Below are 23,225 nucleotides of genomic sequence, written 5' to 3' on the forward strand. Positions count from 1 at the left end.
GGTCTATGTGATCCTGCCCAGACTACGGGGACTACAGACCTGTTTCGGAGAGGCTTACAGAAGCATAGAGACAGCCACTGCTCCAGGGGCCCCATTCCTTGCCTTTGAGCTTGTGTGTCCAGGTCCTGGGTAGCCTTGAAGCCACTGAGGCTCTACTGTATGATTTCTCTGTCTCTGTGTTTGCCTCTTTTATTACTTACTCATTTTAATAATTTTCGAGCTTACAGTTCAGTAGTATACAGTACATTTACTTGTTGCACAACCGTTACTACCATCCATCTCCTGAACTTTCTCCTCATCCGAAACCAAAATTCTGTACCTGTTAACGCCCTATTCAGATTCTACCTGTTCAGTGTTTTCTAGGGGCAGCTTTCTGTTGGGAGTCCTATTGGTAACATTGCTTTTTTTTTTTTGGAGGAAGTGAGCGAAGATAGGTAAGCTCTGGGAAATTTCTTGTTGGTGTGATTACAGCTACCATTTTTCACTTGACTAAATTTAAAAAATTCATCATTTAGTGTTCAGATTCATTCACTATTAAGAAAAGCATTTGCAGCTTCCTAACAAAGGAACCAGGCCAGGCATGGTGGCTCAAAACTATAATCCCAGCACTTTGGGAGGCCGAGGTGGGTGGATCACTTGAGGTCAGGAGTTTGAGACCAGCCTGACCAACATGTGAAACCCAGTCTCTACTAAAATTACAAAAAAAATTGCCGGGTGTGGTGGCGGGTGTCTATAATCTCAGCTACTCGGGAGGCCGAGGCAGGGGAATCGCTTGAACCCAGGAGGCAGAGGTTGCAGTGAGCCGAGATTGCACTATTGCACTCCAGCCTGGTCAACAAGAGCAAAACTCCGTCTCAAACACACACACACACACACACACACACACACACACACACACACACACAAACAAACAAGAAAAACCTAAGAAGACAAAAAACCAAAGGAACCAGTCAAGGCCGCCAGCACACTTTTTGCATTTGGAGTGGCCTTTAGAGGACTCCCTTTGCAAGTATACCTGGATCATTTGCTAGAAAACCGATCAAAGCCCGCATGTTGGGGGATGGGGGAGGTGGTGCTGGGTGGTGTGTACAGGTCTGGCTGCATGGTTGGTAATGTGGAGATCTGCTTGTGCTATGGGCAGTTCTGTCCCAAGACACTGTCAAGCAAGGGGCCCCCAGGACTGGGCTCCAGTGTTATATTTCAGACTCCTTGGCAGCATGCCACAACATTTTTTAAATTTTTAGATATTATCCAATTGGGAGGCCCAGAGCTCCCTTTTCATGAACTTCCCCATCATTTCCCCCACTGTGGCCTCTGAAGTTCTCCAGGGAGAACCCCAGAAGGCTCATTCACATCCTGGGCTGTGTACTTCGCCCACCATCCCTTGTCAGTATGCACAGAGCCTGCTTAGTTCTGGCAGTGCTGAAGTCAGTTTGAGAACCACAGCAGAAAAGGCTGAGTCCTGGGTTGGTCATTTAATAGTTGGCGGGGAGGTGGGAAGGGGGGTCTTGAGCATGCTTGTATGTTTGCTCATCTGTAAGAGTAATTAAAATCCTTTCTTTGCAGGGTGATTGTGAACATCTGGTGAGAGAATGAATGTGAAGGTCTTTTAGTAACATTAGAAAACGACAAAAATCGCCCACCTGGACTTGGGGAGGGTAAATGAAGAAACAGCTCTTGAGGGCTTGCAGTCTTAAGAAATGGCACAGGGGGAAAAGTTCTAACGCTTCTAAAGACCCAGCACCTTCATCCTTAGACATTGCTGCTCCTTCTGGCTGGGCAGGCCAAGTGCTGACTGCACTGTGGCAACCTGCAAGTGCAGCACCAACCTGCCCAGGAAAGAGGGAGGCCCTGTTAGGCTTTCCAGCCTCAGAATTGAGACCTCCTTGTCATCAGTCACCTAATGAAGATCCCCTGAGTGCCAGGCACTCGGTGACAAGAGTGAGCAGTAACGCTGAAGCAATGCAAAGTTTGAGAGTACCCTCTTTTTTTTGAGACGGAGTCTCACTCTGTCACCCAGGCTGGAGTACAGTGGCACGATCTTGGCTCACTGCAACTTCTGCCTCCCAAGTTCAAGCGATTCTCCTGCCTTAGCCTCCCAAGTAGCTGGGATTACAGGCAGCTGCCACCACGTCCCGCTAATTTTTTGTATTTTTAGTAGAGATGGGGTTTCACCATGTTTGTCAGGCTGGTCTGGAACTCCTGAGCTCATGTGATCCAGCCGCCTCAGCCTCCCAAAGTGCTGGGATTACACGCGTAAGCCACTGCGCCCCGCAGAGAGTCCCCTTTCAGAAAGACCTTTTGCTTTTAGGTGCAAACACTTCTGAGGCTCAGCAGGTCTGAAGTAACCATGGTCTTTGGTTTACTTCTCCTACCTACACATAGCTAGGCAGCTTTTCTTCTACTGGCCTGATTTTGTTATTTTCCCATGATAAAGTTGAGGGAAATGACCAGCTTCTCCTCCTGATGTGTCTATGAATCCTTAGTCTGATTCTAGAACATTCGCACCTTGCCATACACAGCCATTTCCCCTGACAAAAATAATGATATTTACATTGTAGCGTCCCTGGGGGCAGACAGAGATCACTAAGCAGCAATTAGAAAGTAGCTAAGACTTTGGAGCTCCTCCAGTGAGCCGCATCCTGTGTGTGGCCCACTGGGTTCTCACCAGCATCCCCTGAGGCGGGCATGTCAGCTGTGAAAGACCAAAAAGCACATGGGAAATGTGAAGAACTGAAGTCCTCTGCCCTGGAGTCATGCAGATCAGACTTGCCTTGGCCTGACTGTTGTTAGTGGAAGGTAAAGGAAAAAAGTCCACAAATCAGTCAGAACTGTAGTACAGATTTCCGTAATTTATGCATTCAAATTTCTTTCCAGATGATTTAATGGAGTGAGAAATAGAATAGCTTCCCTGTCGTCTTCACGAGCAATTTGCATGCTGAGAAAGCTCAGCTGTCAGAGAAGAGGCAATACTTTTGTGAAGAATGTTTCCAGGCAACATGTGTGAACACACGTGCCCCACATAGCTCAGCTTCCCTGCCACCAAAGTGTGGTGATGCTTCCAGGAGGGACAAAACAAAACCAGAGACAGAAATGCATACAGAATTCTTTTATTTAACTTAAACCATGTAGTACTTTACTAGAAAAAAGCAGAGTAAGAGAAACTAACGTTGCCTTAGCTTCAGCCATTCAAAATAGACAGTTTCTTTTTTTCCATAATGTAAAGAATCCAGAGTATATCGCAATAACAGGAATAAATTCTTACAACAGAATATACAAAAACATTTTGAAATTTTTTTCATCTACTGATTTTTTATATAAACAGGTTTTTTTTTAAGGAATAATTTATACACAGAAAGTCATTTCATGTAACAAATTGGCCATGTTATTACCTTTTTTTTTTTTACTTTTTTAAAAAAACTTTTTTTAAACAAGAAAACTCAGAAAATGCATTATTTGCGGTGCATCCATTCCATCCCGCCTTCTGGTTTGATTTTTTTTTATCCCAGATAAAGGGATACCCAGAGGTAGACAAACTCTGGCAAACCTCTCACCTCAACCTCACTGGCTTAGAAAGCAGACAGGTGTTTTCGCCAGGCGTCTCTTCCACCTGCGGATGTGTGTGTGCAACGCCAAACATCCAAAGGAAAAGTTGAAAACAACCCAAATAGTTTCCAGGTCTTTCTCCCATGTAGTGCAAAAACCCAGGTGTTTCCCACAACAGAGATACTGTGGAGTTGGGGAGACATGGCCAACAATCCACTGGAGTTAGAGGAAGTGGAGTCAAACTTTAGAACAAATTTTTGTGTATGCTGTAGTTTTTATTAAAAAGAATTGTTTTCTGTATTGGAGATATGTATCTTCGGGATTCTGCCTTCAAAAAGCATTAATCATGATACGAGGCATGTAAGCAAATAGCCTGTGTGCCCCAGAGCTGTCATCTTTTATGTGATCACTGTGTATGCTGTAATCATCGTGAAAACCATTGGCTATGCAGTCAAGTCTTCCCATGTCCATGGCACTGCGTGACAATGACGGCAGCCAGACCAACCAAATCAGATGCTGAACGGTGCCATGCACTGCTGGGCTCCAACACCTCTGCTGTTTCCATGGCCAATGAGGTTCTTGCCATCTGTTAAAGTAGCTACACTCCAAAGGGAAATGACCAGTAAAAAATGATCCCCTTCCCAACCAGAGGGGTCTGGAAGACCAAGATACTGAAGATACAGAACTACTTTTTAAATCATCATTCCTTTGTTATAAACTAGGGCACAAAGCATGGGGGGAAAAGAGGGTGAACCACGGCTGGGGTCAGGGAAAAATCCTTTTTTGGCATATTGTAAAGCTAGCTAGTAAACAGGTGTCCTAAAAAAAAAAATGGATCACAAACACACATTTGCACACACAGAGAAAAAAAGTGTCTTTAAATTATTTTCGGCAATTATAAACTACAAACATTTTATAAAATTATTCTATGTTCTTACAAAAATGCAATGAAACATTTAATTAGTTCTTGTAAACCAGATCTTCGTCAACTGACTACCCGTAATCTACTGGACTTAAGAGCCCTATTGAAAACGCTAATGAGTGACTAGTTAAAACAATGTTGACCAGAAAGATGCGGACACACACACGTGGACATACAAATGAGTGATTATGTTGTTGCAGAAACAAAATGAAACCCTAAAGTCATGCCCCAGAACTGACAACTGACGAGTGCGATGTAGTTCGTGTTCTTGAACAATTCGCCTTAACTCCGAGATCAGTTTCCAGAGTAGGATGTTAGGCTTCTTTGTTGAAACCAAATGCCCATGGATGACTGCTGAGCCTTGATATGGTCTGATAGCTTCAGAAAACAACAATTTCAAAACATTGCCCACATTTCTTCCAAGCCCTGCACCCAGCTGCTCGTAACTCTTCTCTGTGCCAGGATCCCTGTGACAATGGTTCCGTACCTACCACCTGGTCATTCCACCATCAAGGAGCGCTCACTTCTCCAAATGACGCAACCAGTCATCTAAGATGAAGGCCAAAAATGAAACCCTCTGACCTGTCCAAGGTCTGTATCTTCAGCATCTCTGGCAACAGAGGTTCAGTCTAAATAACATCCCCTCTTTAAGTTCTCATTTGTACCACCAACTACTTCAGAGTGAAGAAAGTGTCTTTCATCACTGGTTCTTAAGGAGTGGATCTCTGGTCCACATCTCCCAATGCTGCTTAGCCCAGGAAATGAAAAGACAGCTGACAACACAGAGTAACATTAATGAAAAGAACAAACCCCAAACTTTAAATGCATAACTGGGACTGCTGGAATGGGCCAAGGCATACCATGGCGGGTCACTGTCACCAGGAGGGTGCCTATGTTTTAGAAGGGGGTGGCCACCAACACTGGCCACCCTGGAAGGACCCAATGTGACAGCTAAGGACACTAGACAAACATCCTACCCTTCTGATCTCAGTGTGATCTTGCCACAGAGCCACTTACAAGCCATTCGGCCACCACCCTGCAGAGGTGGACTGCTGTGGGAGAGGCTTCGGTGGAACAAACTGGCCTAGAATCTGGTGCCACAGAATAGTTGGCTCATAAATCTTTTATCCTAAAGCACCCCTATTTGCACCGAGCATCTTGTCATTTGGTAGTTCCACAGTGACTGCTCTTCTATTTTACGAAGCCACTTTTCCTACCACTGAAATGTGGTTCCGCATGTTAAGAAACAGGCCAGAAGGAGAGGCCAGGTCGGCCACGAACATGGTCTTCCATCTTTTGAGGAGGAGGCTCGTTCCAACGGTATGTCAAACGAAGGAGACCTGGGGTGGTCTGGGCCTCACACAGCTCAAGTTCAACAATGTCTCCAGTACACACCAGCTCCTGCTGCCTCAGGGAAGGGCTGTGTGGGAGAATGTCTTAATGCTCACATCAATTCCATGATGTGCCTCAGTGGTTCACGTGACTTCAAGCAGTGTGAGCTGCTGGCAGAAGGAGGTTGCATGGAAAATGCCACAACTCAGCTTAAGATTATTTGGACACAAAAGAGAAAAATCAAGAGGTGGAGAAATCAGCGTGAAGTTAGGCTAGAACTGTGGATAGATGATGCCTTGGTATAGTCAAGGTGGGTGGGTTGGTCCAGTAAAATGACTGCACCATCACACAAGCCAAGTTTTCTCTTTTATTGAAGTGTTTCTGAAGCATTTGTTATGATGGGCACTACACTGCTAGTGTTTTCTACTTAAAGAAAAGCTACCTACATAAGACAAAAACAAAATGACATCAATAACTTGGACAGTTTAAACAAAACCCTTATAACCAGCTGATTGATCTGTAAAAATCCAGTTGTGGAAACCGGTAGGTATGTGCAAAAGAGAGGAGAGGCCATTATTCCAAGGGGTCACCTACAGTGTGGAAGAAGAAAACCCTGATCAAACAGTATTTCTCAATGACCTTAAGATCCCCGGGGTCTTGGGAGAGATGGGTCACGTTCTGGCAGCAGGAAAACGGCTCCTGAGCGCATTCACTTAGTACTGGAATTGCAAAGGAACCATCCACACTTGGGGAAAGCTGCCCGCCACGTTTCCCAGCTAAATCATCAGTGCCTGTAAGAGCAGCTGCTGGAAGAGGGGAGCGAGCTGTCTGTCCTGTGAGCAGCAGGACCAGGGACAGACGGAGGTACAGCCCTGGCAGGAGGTGAGACACCACGGAGGCTCGGCGCCGACCACTGGCCTTTCCAGCCCGAAGGTTTGGTACATCTCTGTCTACCCCTAGGGGAGGAGGAGGTGAGGGAGAAGTTGAGAGGGCAGCCTAGAGGGGGAGGGGATTCTGCTCCTGCGTGTGTTCTTTTAGGGACTGGCTGTGAGGTTAGGAGCCTCTGCATTCTGGAGGACAGGCTGGGCAGATCTTACTCTCCAGCTGCTGCTGCAGCTGCACCTTTGTGCTGAATGAATGCAGCAGCCATGGCCGCATGGCCCTGCCTCGGTGCAAGCCTCCTCCCGGGATGCAGGAGCAGCAGCAAAGGGAGCAAACCCAATATGCCTTTACCCAGGAGATTCTCACAGAGACTATGCTGCCTGGACACCTTCCTGTCCTCAGAACCTGAGGAACAATTGCTCTCTTAAGGATGAAATGTGTTCGATCTGCATGGAAGCAGTTTGTTCCCAAGACAACCAGCCAGGGACAGCCTGGTGGCCCCCCGAAAGTGTGCTCTGGTGCCCTCCTTGGCCTCACAAGGCCACTGGCTAGGAGAGGAGGAAAAATCTAACACCTTGGTGGAAACCAAGATAGAAAAAAAAAAAAAAAAAGAATAAAAGCAACACAAAACGAGACATCTCAGAAAAAGGCAAGCTGTCTGAAATAAGCAGAAAGGTGAGTCAGTGTTGCTTTGACCCCGGAATACAGCCTGGCTTCTCCCTGCATCACCTGGGTGTGGAGCCTGTGGCGTGGATGAGGTTACCAGTATCAACGGCCTATTGTCAGGTGCTGAGAAATGTGAGATGTATTCTTTTGTCTATATACACATATAAAAAATAAGAGTGAGGTAGATAAATGTTTGGGGGGAAAAAAACCCAAAAAATCAAAAACTGTCCCATCACTCATACACACACACACACCCCACACACATACACACACCCTTTCCTTGAAATTTAAATTCATAATGGGGCTTCTCTACAGTGACTGAAACTGGCATCACAAAATAAATTAAAAGAAAACTCCTACATATAATACCTTATTTTTTCTTTTTTAAAAGGGAACACACTATGGGACAGAGGCTAGAGAAAGCAGTGAGACAAACTGCTGACAAGCAAAGAAGCACTACAGACTTTTTTTTGTGTTTAATCTTCAGTCACAACTAGCAATCACTGTATCCCAGTTTTGTTCTTACTCCTAAACATTTCCATCCCAGAAGCAACTCTTGTGCTGTCATCTCTCTGGTGAGAAGTGCTAAAAACAAAACAAAACAAAACAAGACCCCTGGGCCCCAAGGACCTGGATTCCTGGCCGAGGGAAAGAGGGCCAGCACCACAGCCCCGGTCCCCTGGCAGGGAACAAAGGGGCTCTTGGGCCACTGTGGCGTCTGCGCTGCCCCGACCTGGCGCTCCAGCTGGCACAGCCCTGAGGATGCCGCCCTGGGCCAGCCTGGATCCCAGGGTCCCACTCCCCGCCAGTGCGAAGGAGGTCCCTTGGGATGTTCTGGTTCCAAAGACAGGTGGGTTGGTCTGGTGAGGGTGGTGGCGAGGGTCACAGCAGGGCCTGCCGGACCATGCTCTGCTGCTCCCTTGGACTCAGCAGCCGTTTTTCATGGGATGGAAAGATTAAATAGCCATTAAAAAAAATAGTAATCCAAATGCCTAGTGTCTGCAGTTAACACTGCTGTTGTACCCAAGAATTAAAAAAATATATATATGTGTGTCACAACCTAAACAAAGGCAAGGGAAAGAGAGGGTGAGGCTTCTCAACCACGGTAAGTGGAAACACTGAACAAAGACGTGTGAAGTATTTAACCTTTGTTTTTCTGACCTGAGTTTGTATCATGTCTTGCACTGTAACAGACTCCAATGCTGTGAGGGCGGGCTGGGGAGAGAAGCACGACCCTCTCAGGACGGGTGCCCGGCCTTCTTTCCGCCTTGTGCCCTCACCAGCCTCGTGCCCACAGAGCCTACGGGTTAGAAGACAACTAAAGGGGCAGGTGGGAGCAGGGAGGGGGGATGAATTTATAAAAAGGCATCAAACAGTTCATGGCAAATTATGTCGTAGAAGTATCAATTACCGGGAAAAGAGGAAGAAAGTCACGCACTCTAGTACAAAGCATAAGAAGTTTCTTGGAGTGAGCAGAAAGGGGAGAGGGTGGACCTGAAGGTTTTCATAGATTAAATCCACAAAGATCAAGAACAAAAAAAATAGCAGCTTTTTTTTTTTCTGTACAGACGTATAGATGAATATCTGAACCGTAAAAAAGTTATAAAAGTGACATTAAAGACGATGTGTATGCAAATGTTTCATGGTCTAACATAGAACTGTAAGACCCATGAAGAAGTCCTAGGAACAGAGAAATGTCAACAAAGCTTAGAATGCTTGAATCCATTGACTGTTTTTCTTCTTACTGCTGTTGTGGTGTTTGAATCTTTCCTTGCAAACCTGCATCAACAGTTGGGCTGAGTCCCTGGAAACCCCTTCCCATCTGTGTCCTTGGGGGTGGGCGAGGGAGCTGGGGCTGGGAGAGAAGCAGGCATGGGGCCCCTTGACTCAAAGCCTGTCCACCACGCTGCTTCAGGGCCCATGGCCACCAGATTCTTGGGGGTTGAGCGGGGGTGGGGAGGCAGGGCAGGGAAGCCAGTTTAGCGTCTCCCCACCTTCACTGAGAGAAAGTCCCATTGTGTCCAGTTCCCCCAAATAATAACCTAGTCAGAAGCAATGAGACCTGTGTGCATGTGGCCTTGAGAAGCACAGCAGGGGCAGTCAGACGGACGGAGCGTGTCGCCAGCGTGTCTCTCAAACGGAGCAACCAGATGCCACGCTCACCCATGCCTCCAGAAACAAGGAATCAGCACAGGGACGGTGAGGGAGAAAGTTCAGGATTTTGGCAAAATTAGGCAGCGTTAAAATGGTAACAGCCTTGGATGAACGATGGCCCTTTGTAAATTTCATGTCCCTAGAAAGGTGAAAGATAAAGATAAAAATTTCCATCTCCATGTGTTTTTTTTGTAATGACCTACGGTGTCGGGCGGGTGTGTATAGGGGTTGGATGGGGCCACAGGGACAGCCACTTCCTCAAACTGATAAAAAGGGCTTCCCAGCTGGACTTACGGCAATTATTTTTCCATTATGAAGCAGAAAGAGAAAAGTGAGAGAGAGTGAGAGAAAGGGAGGGAGAGAGAGAGAGGATGAGGAAGGACAGGGACAGAGTGAGGAGACTGGTTCTCAAGTGCTCTGTTGCTATTAAGTGTTGTCATTAAGGTTCTTAAAGGCCCATGTCAGTTAAGGGTTTGGGTAGGGAATAAAAAGCTGCTTGCATATTGAAAAAAGGAACATCCCAAATGTGTTTACTGCAGAGAAGCTGTCTCCCGCGGGCAGCAATGGCAGTTCTGAAGATCCACTGAGGTACAGGAGGCTTGTGAATAGATTGTTAAAACTTTCTCTCTCCCCCCACCCCGCTGAGCGTGCACACACGTTACTGTTTGCACAGATTCAGGATCCAAGGATCAGCAGGTCGAAGACTGGGGCAGCGGCAAGGCCCGCTCGTTCTTGCGGCCACCGTTCATGTGTGCGTAAGGCTGTCTCTCATCGAAGCTGGCGCGGAGGACCAGCACTCCAGGGCCGGGGCCGTTCTCGGCCTTGTGTCCTGAGTGTCTGTCGGGCAGTGGCAGGGAGGACGAGGAGGCCGAGGGGTCCAGGGGGACGCTCTCCATGTTCTCTGGCTCCAGGTCCAGCTCCTCTGGCTCGGGCAGCTTGTTCTCCTCGCTGTAGTAGAAGGAGACCTCCCGGAAGCCAGGCTCCATCTCGTCTTTGATGCTGCTGATGATCTCCAGGAAGGAAGGCCTCATCTTGGGGTTGTACTGCCAGCACATGCGCATCAATTCAAACCTGCAGCCAAGACACATGGAAGGGGGGTCCAAACTGGGAGGGTGCATGTGGCCAAGAGGCTTCATGGGCCGCCTGCAGTGGTTTCCTGCCTGTAAGCATATAGTGGGAGCACTGAATACAACCCTACTGTCCCTCTCCGTCCCTGGCTTTCTGCCTGGATGGCCCAAGTGGCCTTCAGAGTCTCCTGTTTTACCTCGTATGGTTCCATTCACTTCACCCAGAACCACCACAGTACAAAACCCAAACTCTCCTTTCCCAAGAAGCACTAATCTAGGTCCACACTGTCCATCGTTACAGGTATTATTTATGGTGTCAGTGCTAAGAAATAAAAATAAGCAGTTTTCTATCTGAGACATCTCATGCAGCCACTGCTGAAACATCTTTTCCAGAATTAGAAAGCAGGAAAGACCCGGTTTCTAAGAAGGCTGATGAGTGACTGCAGCTTCCCCAACAGTGCTCTCTCTCCAGGTCCCACCTGTTATTTCTAAGCTTCCTCCTGGTGCAGGGCTACCCCTGGCAGAGGAAGAAGGCACCATGAGGCCAGGCTTGCAACACGAAGAAATGCACACTCCGAGTGCGCTGTCTCCATCTAGCACCTGCTTGCTCCAGCCCTGCACAGGCAAGCCCCAGCTGACGAGCCAGGCTATTCTGGACCAAACAAGAGGCCCAGTGTAGACCCGAAGCCAGATTCCAATGAGCCAGCAAGGAGAGCCCTGGGCACGAGTCCACTCCACAAGCAAGGACAGGCAGAACAGGATGACGCTTGTGCTGTGTCTTGGTCGCATCGGCTGGGCTCCGACAGCACCTGGGCTGCAAATATCTGTGAGGCCCTCAGAGTCGTACGGGACAAAGGAAGTCTTGCCAGCTGTGGCCAGGGCCCCCCACAAAAACAGTCAGTCGCACGCGGACAAGGAAAGCCGGCTGCCCTGACCCAGGAAAGGCCCGGGCTTTGACAAGCTTCCAGAACGCAGAAAGACCCAGGTAAACAGACTTTTGGGGCAAAAAGGTACAGCCGTCCAGGCTGGCCATAGTTCTGAGGAGTGACCGCCAACAGCCCTCTCTTACGTGAGCGTGAAACCAAAGTGCCTTCCTTTCCACCTCTGTTCTCACCAGGAAGCTCTCCTCTTTGTTTTAAAATTCTTCCTAAAGAGATGCTTTTCCATAAAAGTGGCCACATAGAACTCTCCACATCTAGGAAACTCAAAGCACCCAATGGTATCTAGCCTCCTGTTAGGCCGGCTGCTTAACCACAGACCACCTGCCCATGTCTGGCTTTCAGGGAAAATTCCAAGGGGAGGCGCCTGATGTAAGTAAGATAAGCCACTCAGCCTGGAAGCTGGCCTGCCAAGAGAAGGGCTCTTATGGCCACCTGGCAGCTTCCTTCAGATGGAGACGGTGCAACCTTGAGGGAGGGTGGGCCTAGGTGTGAGGGAGAGCCATCCAGAATCCACAAGAATTCAGCGTTCTGGAGCCTGGGGGCCTGCGTCTCCACAGGGTCTAACCCGGGGCTACCCACCTCTGCACATCAGCTGCACTGGCATGGGCCATGCTCCCTCATTTCCATGTGGGCTGCAGCTGCTTTCCAGCTACAACTACCAGCTGAGGACATTAGGACAGAGACCATGGCCTGCAAGTCTAAAAATGCTTATTTACCATGTGGCCCTTTACAGAAGGAAGGTTGTGGGTTCCTGTTCTGGGGGTAAAGGAATTAGACAAAATATGAAGCACCCCACAGTATGCTTCTTAGATATGGAGAGTTTCATGTAGCCACTTTTCTGGAAAAGCATCTCTTTAGCCACAATTTTAAGTCTACCCCACAGTAGAATGCCGTGTGCACACTAGGTGCCAGGCAGTGAAGCAGTTATGTGTGTGAACTGAGGAAGTCCTCATGAGTTTGTGAAGCAGGTGCTACTGACTATAATATACACCCATGTTACAGACCGGGGAACAGAAGCACTCAGACATTAAATAATTTGTCCAAGGTTACGAAATTCACAAGGGTGGAGCTGGGATGGAGTTCTCTGTGCAACAGGATGACTACAACTTTGATTGCCAACGACCCTGGAAAAAGGAATTTTCTCTTAATCTAAGTAAGAGTAACCCTGGGCCCACCAGGAGACCCTCCCTTGCCTAACTGTCCAAGGGACAGTCACAGATGTCACAGGGATGTGGTTTGCATTGATAAAAACTGGCAGCTTGATGACAAATAAGCCTGCCTTTCCATACTCCCCATCACTTCCTAAGAAAAATGATTGGGGTTAAAAAAATTAAAATGAGCCATAATGACATGAAATGCATCTCCATATGGCTGGGATGTGAACTCCTCTCCAGCTGACTTACCCCTGGGCAGAAGCGTACCCGGGCCAAGAGCATGAGATGTGCTTGGCTTTGTGCCCTGTGGCCGGGGACTGAGGAGTTGCCACTGGAGGGGCAGCGAGGCAGTGACATCAGCACAAACAAGCCATGTGATGCCTCTTTTAAACCATTCCACAGTAACAACCCTTCCAGTGTTGCCCAAAAAAGGAAGTCTTTTTTGCTCTGTGGGATTCAAGACCTTGTTTACTATTTCCACACATACAAAAAATCTCCATTAGACTCTAGAAGGATGTGTGAGCTGATAAAACTCATCTTTTAAAAAGCACTGGTTTTTTTTTTTCCCCATGGGTCAGCTCTGGCGAGTCTGGAGCCATCCTTCTCAAATGCTCTCCCCTTTGGGGGACACGTACCTGGCCCCTCTCCTGGAACAGGGACAAGACTCAAATGGAATTCCTGCCCTGCTGGGAAGCAGCCTCCTGGGGGCCAGCTGTGCCCCTTGGAGGCTGGGTGATGGTCAGCAGGATGAGCACACGGAGGTGCCTCTGTATTCCCATTCCACTCTTGGCCCTGATGTCCTGAACTGGACAGGCTGTGACCTGTGTGGGATGTCAGCAGGCCACGAGGCACCCGCACATTACTGCATGCTGCCGGGAATCAGCACGAACCCAGCCCGGTGCCGACGCTCACCGGATTCCCAGAGGACCTGCAGGGCTGAATGTGTCTCTCTCCTGGCAGTCCTCAACAGTGAGGGTTGTCTTAGGAACCACGCCTCAGCCAGGAGGACATGGGGCCTGTGTGCCTCCGTGAGCTCACTGGGAATAATTGAGCAGGAGCGCCCTTCCTGCCTGTTTGGATCCCACTCAAGCACTTGATTCCTGCAGAACCAAACCAGGATTCCAGCAATGGGAAAAACCGTTTTGGAAAACTACAAAAAAAACATCAGATTTCACTAAGTTTGTTTCAGACTCATCTACTAGTTGATAATGCTCCAGGTTAAAAGTTCAGATTTCCTGCAGACCGAAGACATCTCTGGCAAGAGTCCGGACACGTGGAGCTGTGGAAGTGTTACCAGCAGAACAAATGGCTTCCTAGCCCAAGTTTTCCACGGTTGCGTTCAGTCCTCTGCCCCGGCTCTTATCCCAGAGCATCAGAGCTGGGACCTTTTACGTCACTACGTTTCATGAAAGCCAGGGCTACTCCTGGCTCATCTGTGACCTCAGCGTCAGCATGCACCCAGAGGGGCTTAACAACATCTGTGGCATAAATACTGAGATCTGGGCTGAAATAAGGCTGAGGATGGGCTTTGTCATCAATCTAAAGTACAGACCCAACAGGGAACCACAACCCAAATCTGATGCCGTGGTACTTGCTGAGTTAATTCACACTGAGTCATGGCGTTGAGACTCAGACCTCAACACCCTGTTGCTTGGGGACCATGGAGTCCTTCCTCTAAAGCCGGAACACTCGGTGACACTGAGGGGTGAGAATCTGGCTACTTCCTGATGGTGAGCTCCAGTTCACCTGCAGCCACTGAGCTCCTTCAGCCCCCCAGTGTCGCCAGGTAGTGCCTGTTCAGATCTCAGAACCACACAACTCACACACTTTCTCAACTGGGACCTGGCAGAGGTTTCAGGGCAACTCGCAAGGGCTCACAGACTCTCTCCTCTCTGGGATAAACAGAGGCCATTCTTTCATGTCTTGTAACAACAGAACTCCCATCCCAGAATCCCCCTTTCTCACGTAAGCTCATCAGTAAACTCAGAATGACAACATGGACACTCCCAATGAAACCAAATTGCCTCCTTTCATTCTACTCTTTTCTTGGAAGGGAGAAAAATTCTCGATGGCAAAGCAGAAATGCCTCCTGAAGTAAACATTTAATGTCAGAGTAACCGCTTTGAATAAATTTCCTTGTCACTCTATGCTGGGAACAGGAAGTGCCCTGCGTTTCCCATGGCAGGTAGGCTGCATCCCAGGCAGCTTACTTTAATATTAAGACCCCAGTTACCTGGAGGTGGACCAAGTAAGAATCCCACAAGTCTCTTGTAGATAAACGTTTACCCGAGTCAAAGAGAAAGCACAAAAACAACACACTCTCCCTCACCCACCCCAAATCACAGAAGCAAAACTCACACCTGCTTTCATGGGCTGTTTTTAAGCTTGCTAAAATACCACCAGTTCTAATATTAGCCGAGATTCTGGCACTGTACCTTTGTGCAAATTCAGTGGTCGTCAGCTCTCATACTCCATGGCTTATATTCAGACTCGAAAGCATGATTTTTCTTATAATGGCTGACAAGAAAACAGTGGCTGTACTACCCAAAGCGTGGAGCAGATGGTCACCTGTGAGGGGCACTGGGTGTGTGTGTGTGTGTGTGTGTGTGTGTGTGTGCGTGCGCGCTGGTGGGGAGCAGGGGAGTAGCCAGGTCCCCGGATCCCCAGTGGTCCTCTCCCTTGTGTCCTGGAGCTCACATCCCCATGTGATTGACTCCCACATGGTGTGACCTGAAGGAGAAGGTAGGAGCTTCAGAGTGTGACTTCTGAGATCTGGTCAGAAAGGACGTCGTGCCTTCTGCTCAGGTCCTGGATCTTTTACTCTAGGGCACAGCAGGCAAACTATGTACCTGTGGGTAAAATCTGGCCTGTTGCCTAGTTTTCCAAGGTCTATGGCCTAAGAATGGTTTTCATGTAAATGGCTAAAAGAAATTCAAAATAAGAATATTTTGTGACAACACAAGAGATTATGTGGAATTCAAATTTCAGTATGCAAAAATAAAATTGTATTGGAACACAGCCACACTAGCTTATATGACACCTCCAGCTGTGTTTGCTCCACAATGGCAGAGTCAAGTAGTCACAGTCGAGGTTGTATGGGCCCACACAGTCAAAAATATTTTGTAGCTGGCCTTTTAGAGAAAGAGTGTGCCGAACTCTGCTCTAAGAGAAGCCAGCTATACATCCTGAGACACTCGGGCAGTGCTATGGAGAGGCCCATGTAGAACAGGGTGGTTCATGCAGGGCATACTACCTATGCAGCAACACCTTGCAAGTGGGTCTGCCTGCCCCAGGCAAGCTGTCAGATGACTGCAGCCCCAGCGGACAGCTGGGCTGCAACCGTGAGAAGGGCTCCAAGCCAGAGCCAGCCAGCTATGCCGCTCCTGCATTCCTCACCTTCAGAAACCTCTGAGAGATAACACATGTTTACTGTTGCTCTCAACTAGTAGGTTTTGGGTAGTTTGTTATACTGCGATAAAAAACTAACACAGAAGGAGAGAAGAAGAATTTCTGTACCGAGCAAGAAAAGGTACTAAGTGGTCTTTCGAGTCTCTTCCAAGTTTGGATTGTGGAGTTCTGAAGAGGCCGTGCTGGCAAGTTTGCTTGATGAGGGCTCCAGGAAACCCAGTGCTTCTGCATCTGTAGGTGCCACCCTCAGAGAAGAGGAGCCTCCCATCACTGGCACAGGCCCACGGCACCAGCCAACTTTCCGGTTCTGGCCCTGCCTCGATAGGACAATGGGGACCCTGACATGTGCTAGGGGCGAGGGTGATGCCTTCACTCTGGCTTTCCCTGGCATCCTTCCTGCAGCCACCTTTCTGAATTCCACACAAAGTGTCCATTGCCTGGGATACACTTTAGCTGAACCTATGTTCAGAAGCAGCAGCAGCTAATTGAGCATGACGCCCAGCCAACGTACTCCCAAAGCACAGGGGTGTGTGTCTAGTCTTCCCCACCCCATGCCCTCCAGAGGCCGGCCATTTACAAGGAGCTTAGGGATTCGGTATTTGTAGCAACACTCAAAGTGCTTTGAAACAAAAATAGCACCTTGATTGTTTGATAAGGACAATGATTTCTGAGACTATGGAATTCTAAGATGCCCCCCAAGATTGCTGCCCCAGGTGTAAATATCCCATATAATCCCCTCACTTGAGTATGGGTGGGACTTGTCAACATGAGAGGATACATCACTCCTCTAATTAGGCTTCTAATCAGTTGACTGAATCACTTAAAAGGGAGAGATTATCTCGGGTAGATCTCACCTAATCAGGTAAAAAACCAGTAGAAGCAGTAGAGAGTGATCCTCTTATCAGTCTTGAAAAAATAGACTGCTGTTATGAGAGGGCCTACGGAGGGTGTATATGGCAAGGACTGTGAGTGGCCTTGGCCTCCAGAAGTTGAAAGCAGTACCCAGCTGACAGGTGCCAAGAATATGGGGACCTCAGTCCTGCAACTGCAGAACCCTGAGGTGCCTTAAAATGGCCCTGAGCCTCAGGTGAGAACGCAGCCCCATTGACATCTTGATTTCTGCCTCCTGCTACTCTGAGCTGAGAGCAACACCTGCATCTGGATTCCTGGCCCACATTGTACGGGACCAAATGAGCAAAGCTTTTGTGGCTGCTGGAGCCCTCATTCCCTCCTGTCCACCTGACACACATCCACACATCTGGTTCGTATTTACCATCCCGCCACTGTGAACCCAGCCTGAGTCTGTGCTGGCTCCAGGTGGGAGGATGGGTGAGAGATAGGAGCTGGGTGCCTTCGTGCAGACATAACAGCCCAGTAATTCCTCAGGATCCTTTCCAAAGTGAAGCCAGGCCTGTCCTGAAAAGCATTTCTGGAAATCTCCTGGATTGGTCTTGAGATATAGGAGCCTACCTTCATGTTCACCTATGGAGATCCAGAACAATCTCTGAAGCCTGCCTTAAAGTGCATGTCAAAAGCAAGGTCATTGTTCCCAACCTGTACCTGTTGTGCACCTGACGACTGAACCAGAACACCTTCAGCCCCTCCTCAAACTCGTTCCAGGAAAGACAAAGAGGCCTCCCTGCTCCAGCAGCTCTGACCTCCACTGAGCCACCAACAGCATCATCCATGGACACAGAGTAAGTCCTCCACCAAAAGTGGGGCTTCTCCAGGGAGTGCTGAGTAGTGAGGCCTCACAACCACCATGAGGCATCACAAACTCTCTCTCGTCATCTGACAAAACTTAGGACTAAAAGCTGCAAAGTGTTTTTTCAAAATAAGTGGGGTTGCCAGGTGCAATGGCTCATGCCTATAATCCCAGCACTTTGGAAGGCTGAGGCAGGCAGATCATCTGAGGTCAGGAGTTCGAGACCAGCCTGGCCAATATGGTGAAACCCCACCTCCACTAAAAATTAGCTGGGCGTGGTGGTGGGTGCCTGTAATCCTAGCTATTTGAGAGGCTGAGGCAGGAGAACTGCTTGAACCTGGAAGGCAGAGGTTGCAGTGAGCCAAGATCACGCCAATGCACTCCAGCGTGGGCGACAGAGCAAGACTCCATCTCAAAAAAAAAAAAAAAAAAACGTGCAATGAGAAGACAAATTCACCAGTGCTTCACAGGGATGTCAGTTCACACACACTCCAGGTCCACACTGGTCAGTGGATGAAGCTCTGGAGAGCATGTTACTTGGATGGTTTATGACTTTTGTGAACACTTAACAGAGAAGACGTGGGGCAGGGTTCAGAAGACACTAAGCTGACCCTACATGGCGCATGCTGGAGTACACTCACTGCAGCAGTTCTCTCAGGCCTGCCAGAGGTGGGGCGGGGGGCTCTTGAATTTGACTTCAGAGTAGTAAGTGTTGTGTTGTTGCCCTCTTTAAAAAGAAACAAAACCTTACATGGAGAGGATGAGTAAGGATGGATTACCCTGGCCAAACATTTCAGAGACATTTGGCCTGAGAAACTATAGTGCGAACTGCAAATCAGAACGAAAGCATTAAGGAATATAGGGTAGAATTAAGGTACCCATGGAAAGGCACAGGTCTACCAACCAAACTCAGCTCCTTCCATGAGGACGAACCTTTCCTCAGCTGCGCCTGGCCAGAAAGGCGAAGGACGAGAGAGAATGGCTTTAATCTAATCTCCTGTGATCCAGGAAAACAGGCATTTGAGAAGAGAAATCAGAAGAGCACTGAGGGGGCCCAGGAAGTACGTACAGCATGTCGGGGCAGTTGTCTGGCTTGTCCAGAAGGCCGCCCTCCATGACGAAGCGAAGGACTTGCTCGTTGGACAAGCCCTGGTAGGGCTGCTCGGCCAGTGTGGCGATCTCCCAGAGGACAACCCCGAAGGACCTACAGGGAGAAAAAAACTGTGAGGAGCTTGGAAAGGGATGGAGTGAACCATGCTGCCCCTTACTTTCCAGCACTTCTTATATCCTGAGCAGAGAAACTGTCCTTACTATGGTGACAGTGATTGTCAGACAGCAAACCAGGCCCTGGGCTAAGTGTAGGACATCATCCTCCCTTTGTTGCTGCTAATGTTCCCCATAGACTAAATTCAGCCCTGGTGGTAGAGCTAATGAAGGTGATGGTGAGGGCACTTTCAGCATCCCTTGCATGGTCAGGAAGCCCCTGATCTGTGTTTTGAACGCAGAGTGTACTGGGTTTGTCATCTACCTAGTCCCAGCCATTTACCTGGCAAGGCAGTACCTCCCAAACCGGCTTTAACCCAAAATGAATGACATTCTTGTCCAAGCCCTAGCATGGACATTGACTTGGTAGCCTCGAAGGAGGCCTGGGACGGTCAAGCTTTACCAAGCTTCTCAAGTGATTTTTATAATCAGACAATTTTGGAAACCTCTACCCAAGTGGTTCTCACTGCTGGCTGCACAGGAGAATCTCCTGGGGAGGCCTGGACACCCAATAGAAACTCTGATTTGATTGGTCTCGGGTGAGGGCCTGGGTCCTGGAATGTATAGGGATCTTGAGGTCCAGTCGGGCCAAGGGAGAAGACAACTCCTGCTGCTCCCCCACCTCCAACAGAGCTGGGGAGCTGCTGGCCTGGAGGGCCTCTGTGTCATGGCGGGGGGGACCACGGTGGGCTGCACTGGCTGGTAGGGGGTATCATGGAGGAAGAATCCTTAAGCAAAGAAGTTGGCTGAGGAATAACTTTGTAGTGAGCAATTCTGCCATGCATGCAGCTTTGTCAGTTTAAAAGATCAAACTACTGTAAACAAATTAAAACAGATAGTACACGTACACAAATTTCAGACAGAATGTTAAAAAAGACAATGCTGAAATCTGCAAAACAAACGTGCCCTCCCAGGGCAAATCTCCATAATTCACAAATTCTTCCTGGCCTGTGTGCCTTTCCACGTGGTTCCCTTTGGTGGAGTAAAGTAGGCTACTCATCAGCAAGTAGGGGCAGGGATTCTAACCTGGGCTACAGGTGCTGGTCAACCCTCATGGAAGAACCTGGGGCAGGAGATTTTCCAAGAGTTCTTGGGACCTTGACCTTGTCCCCAAGTCCACAGGGCCCCTGACTGTATGAGAATGTTTTATTCACTGCTTCAGCTACTTTTGGTGAATCAAAAATTTTTGTACAAATTGATACTAAAAGTAGATGCTAGACAGAAATAGAATCTTAGCAATCAGAGGACAGACCAACCCAAGGTCCTTTTTAATTGCAAGTGACCAAGAAATGCTGTCATCTTCAGGTTGTACAAGAGACCCAGAGGCCAAAGCGCAGCTTAGAGAGGCCTGGGCCCAGGGGAGAAGGGGCTCTCCCTCAGCTTTTGCAGGAAGCTCTGCCTTCTGCAACCAGCCCAGTCATATGGGCAGCATGCCTCAGATGCCAGTGGCAGTAGGAGCCACACATCTGAAATGCAGCTTGGTATAAGAAATGACTAGCTCTCCAACAACAAAAAATTAAAAATAAAATAAAAAAGAAGAAATGACTAGCTCTCTGCTTTTGCTGACTGCAGGCTGGTCTGGGAAATGGCCTGAGGATGTGGCTCCCTCCCAGGCCCACTTCTCCTCTTGCCCCACGTGCCTTTCCTGGCTGTGTCACTGGCTTGCAGGCAGCCAATTCTCACGGCATGGCTCCCACCTTGGCCCTCACGGCCCAACTGCTCCATTCCAAGTTCCCGGTTACTGGGCTATCCACAAACTCAGTGCGTCTCACACTGAACTCTGATTTGTGCCCTTTTCTTCCCCGACTTCCCTGCAGCTGATGCCCATTCCACCTGAGCAGTCTGCCTACTGTCACCCATGCCCTTGGCATCCTCGGAGTCTCACTGTGACCTGTCCACCCAGGCTCACATCTGTCCAAGGTCTGGCACCCTCCTTCAGTCCCCCAGAGCTCCCTCAGTGTGCAGGATCCTCCTTGCCTGGCCCACCACACCCCTCTCTTCTTTGGTTACAGCGTCTTGCTCAACGCAGCCGTATACTCCGGCTAACAAGAACTTCTTCAAGCACAGCTCTAATCACTCTCCGGTTCAGAAACCTTAACACGGCCTAAAGAATTAGTCCAGAATCCCTAACACAACAGCTGAGGCCTGGCTTGATCTCTCTGCAGCCTAAGTCCCCCAAGGAAACCCCACCAACCCCACCTGCAGCAGGCGCTCCCTACTGCCATGCCTGCCCAGTATTCTCACTGCCAGGAAACCCCCCCACCCCGCCCTGCCCCGCTTCCTAGTGCTCCTTTTCTGACAATCCATACTTAGGGTGCCTACACAACTTCATCTCTTCTGTGAAGGCTTCTGCAACCCCAAACTGTCAGAATCGCTTCCTCTTCTCCACAAGACTTTATCCTTCAAGGACCATGACGACGACAACATCATCATCATCATCATCCCTGCATCTTCCACACCCCCAAGAGCCTTATCATCACACACAGGCATCTATACAGGAGGTAGCAGACCCAGCTCTCCACAAATGCTTGTCAAGTTGAACTGCAAAGCCTATCTCCTGAGCAACTCTTGTCTGAGGTCAGCATCACCTGTCACTGAGGGCCACCGAGTGCTGGAGTCTGTCGCCCTTCACAGCTTAATGTGACAACTGCAAGGTGTGGAGATTGAACCATCTCTATCCAATACCAGTTGCCACAGCAGCCATTTAAACCTCTATTCAGGTACCACAGACTTCTCTAGACAGACCTTACCTTACAGATGGAGCAACCAAAGGCCAGAGAAGCTGAGGTTTAACCAAGGCCACACAGCCAGTCAGAAGCACTGAGAAATATGCAACACTTCTGTGGTTTTCAAAGCCGGTATTTTCCTATGTGGTTTTGGCTATTCATGACTTCATATAAAATCAAGTCTTCCATTTCATGGACAGGTTTAATCTTCAAACATTAGATAAATGTCTCTGTGTAAATCCCTTTCTAATTAGGAATCTTGAGGTTGTTTCCCCAGGGAGCAGACCTGCGGCTGTGAGTCCCCCCGCAATGCCCGTGCTGGATGGAGGCAGCATTCAGTAACTACACTTCCCCACACCAGGAGGCGATGGTAGCACTGGCCCACTCACCAGCAAATTAAAACCTATAGAGAAATCCACATTCCCCACAGATGGTAATTTGCCATGAAAGAAGCAAATAACCTTGGCTATTTGTGACTATTTGGAAAGCTTCTTAATAAAACATAAAGATTATGTGGTGGGTGATCCAGATGCTCAGGAAGAAGACACAGCTCTAGGCTATGGGGTGCAGTTCCCCAGTCTTTTGCCTGGTTTCCTCCATGCCTAGAGGGCACCCTTGTTATTTCAGAGGGACAGGTGCTACAGGGAGCTGCAGGGAGAGCAGCTACAGTGCCCAAGGGCCTGGGAATGAAGTCTTGGAAGACAGCAGGAAACCTGAAGGTTTTCTGGCTAGAACAGACACACCTCCTTAGATGACTCCTAGACCTATCTTATCAAGAACAGAGCAAGGTATGCAATTGTGCTACAGAGAGAAGGTCCAATGGGTGTCACACAGAGGCTGACGCAGCAGAACAGGAGGGACTTGCCTAGAACAAGGACGTCTAAAGCACGAGGCTGGCCTGCCTCTGTGAGGAAGTGAACATGGAGTCCCTAGAAACCTCTTAGCAGAAGCTCAACCACCAGTGTCAAAGGTGCTGTGGGCGTGTTGCGGACTGCACCTGACTGCAGGGATACATCCCAAATCCTAAAATTCTGGGGTCTCTTCTACAAAGTCCAATAAATTTTGTGTTTCTTTCTAGATTTTTAACTATTTAGGAATCATTGCTTTGTGCTGTTGAATACAATCTAAAATCATTTCCATTCTTTTGAGAGGGACAGCTTTAGTTCAGAGCCTGGACAGCTGAGAAACCTACTCCAACGCCCTAGCCTTCCTGACCTGTGCTATCCTCAAAGCCTGTGTTAAAAAACAAACAAAACCTGAAGCGCAGTCAATGCCTGAACATTTCATGGAATGAATACCAAACGCCTATTCATGTTTATACGTATCTTTTCGTATTGGTTCATAGTAGTTATGCAGTCAAATGGACAGAAACTGGCATTGAACACACCCTATGTCCCTTTGTTGCTGCTTGTAGCAATAACTGCTAGTCAGAATTTGGGTAAAATTTGCCTGAGAGATA

General features: G+C 48.5%; 1 protein-coding gene across 1 annotated transcript in view; it reads right to left on the reverse strand.

The window, feature by feature from the left end:
- Positions 1 to 4,324: 4,324 nt before the first annotated feature.
- IGF1R (insulin-like growth factor 1 receptor) overlaps positions 4,325 to 23,225 on the reverse strand; it is a 256,403-nt gene continuing 237,502 nt past the window's right edge. Inside the window, exons 19-21 of the mRNA XM_011957788.1 lie at positions 18,847 to 18,981; positions 8,129 to 10,573; positions 4,325 to 7,986 (exon numbers count right to left, since the gene is read on the reverse strand). Of these exons, the coding sequence (XP_011813178.1) occupies positions 10,192 to 10,573; positions 18,847 to 18,981 (517 nt within the window). The 3' untranslated portion in view covers positions 4,325 to 7,986; positions 8,129 to 10,191. The remainder of the gene's footprint in view (positions 7,987 to 8,128; positions 10,574 to 18,846; positions 18,982 to 23,225) is intronic.

This window comes from Colobus angolensis, unplaced genomic scaffold (assembly GCF_000951035.1).
Source record: "Colobus angolensis palliatus isolate OR3802 unplaced genomic scaffold, Cang.pa_1.0 Scaffold112, whole genome shotgun sequence".
NCBI classification, from domain to species: domain Eukaryota; kingdom Metazoa; phylum Chordata; class Mammalia; order Primates; family Cercopithecidae; genus Colobus; species Colobus angolensis.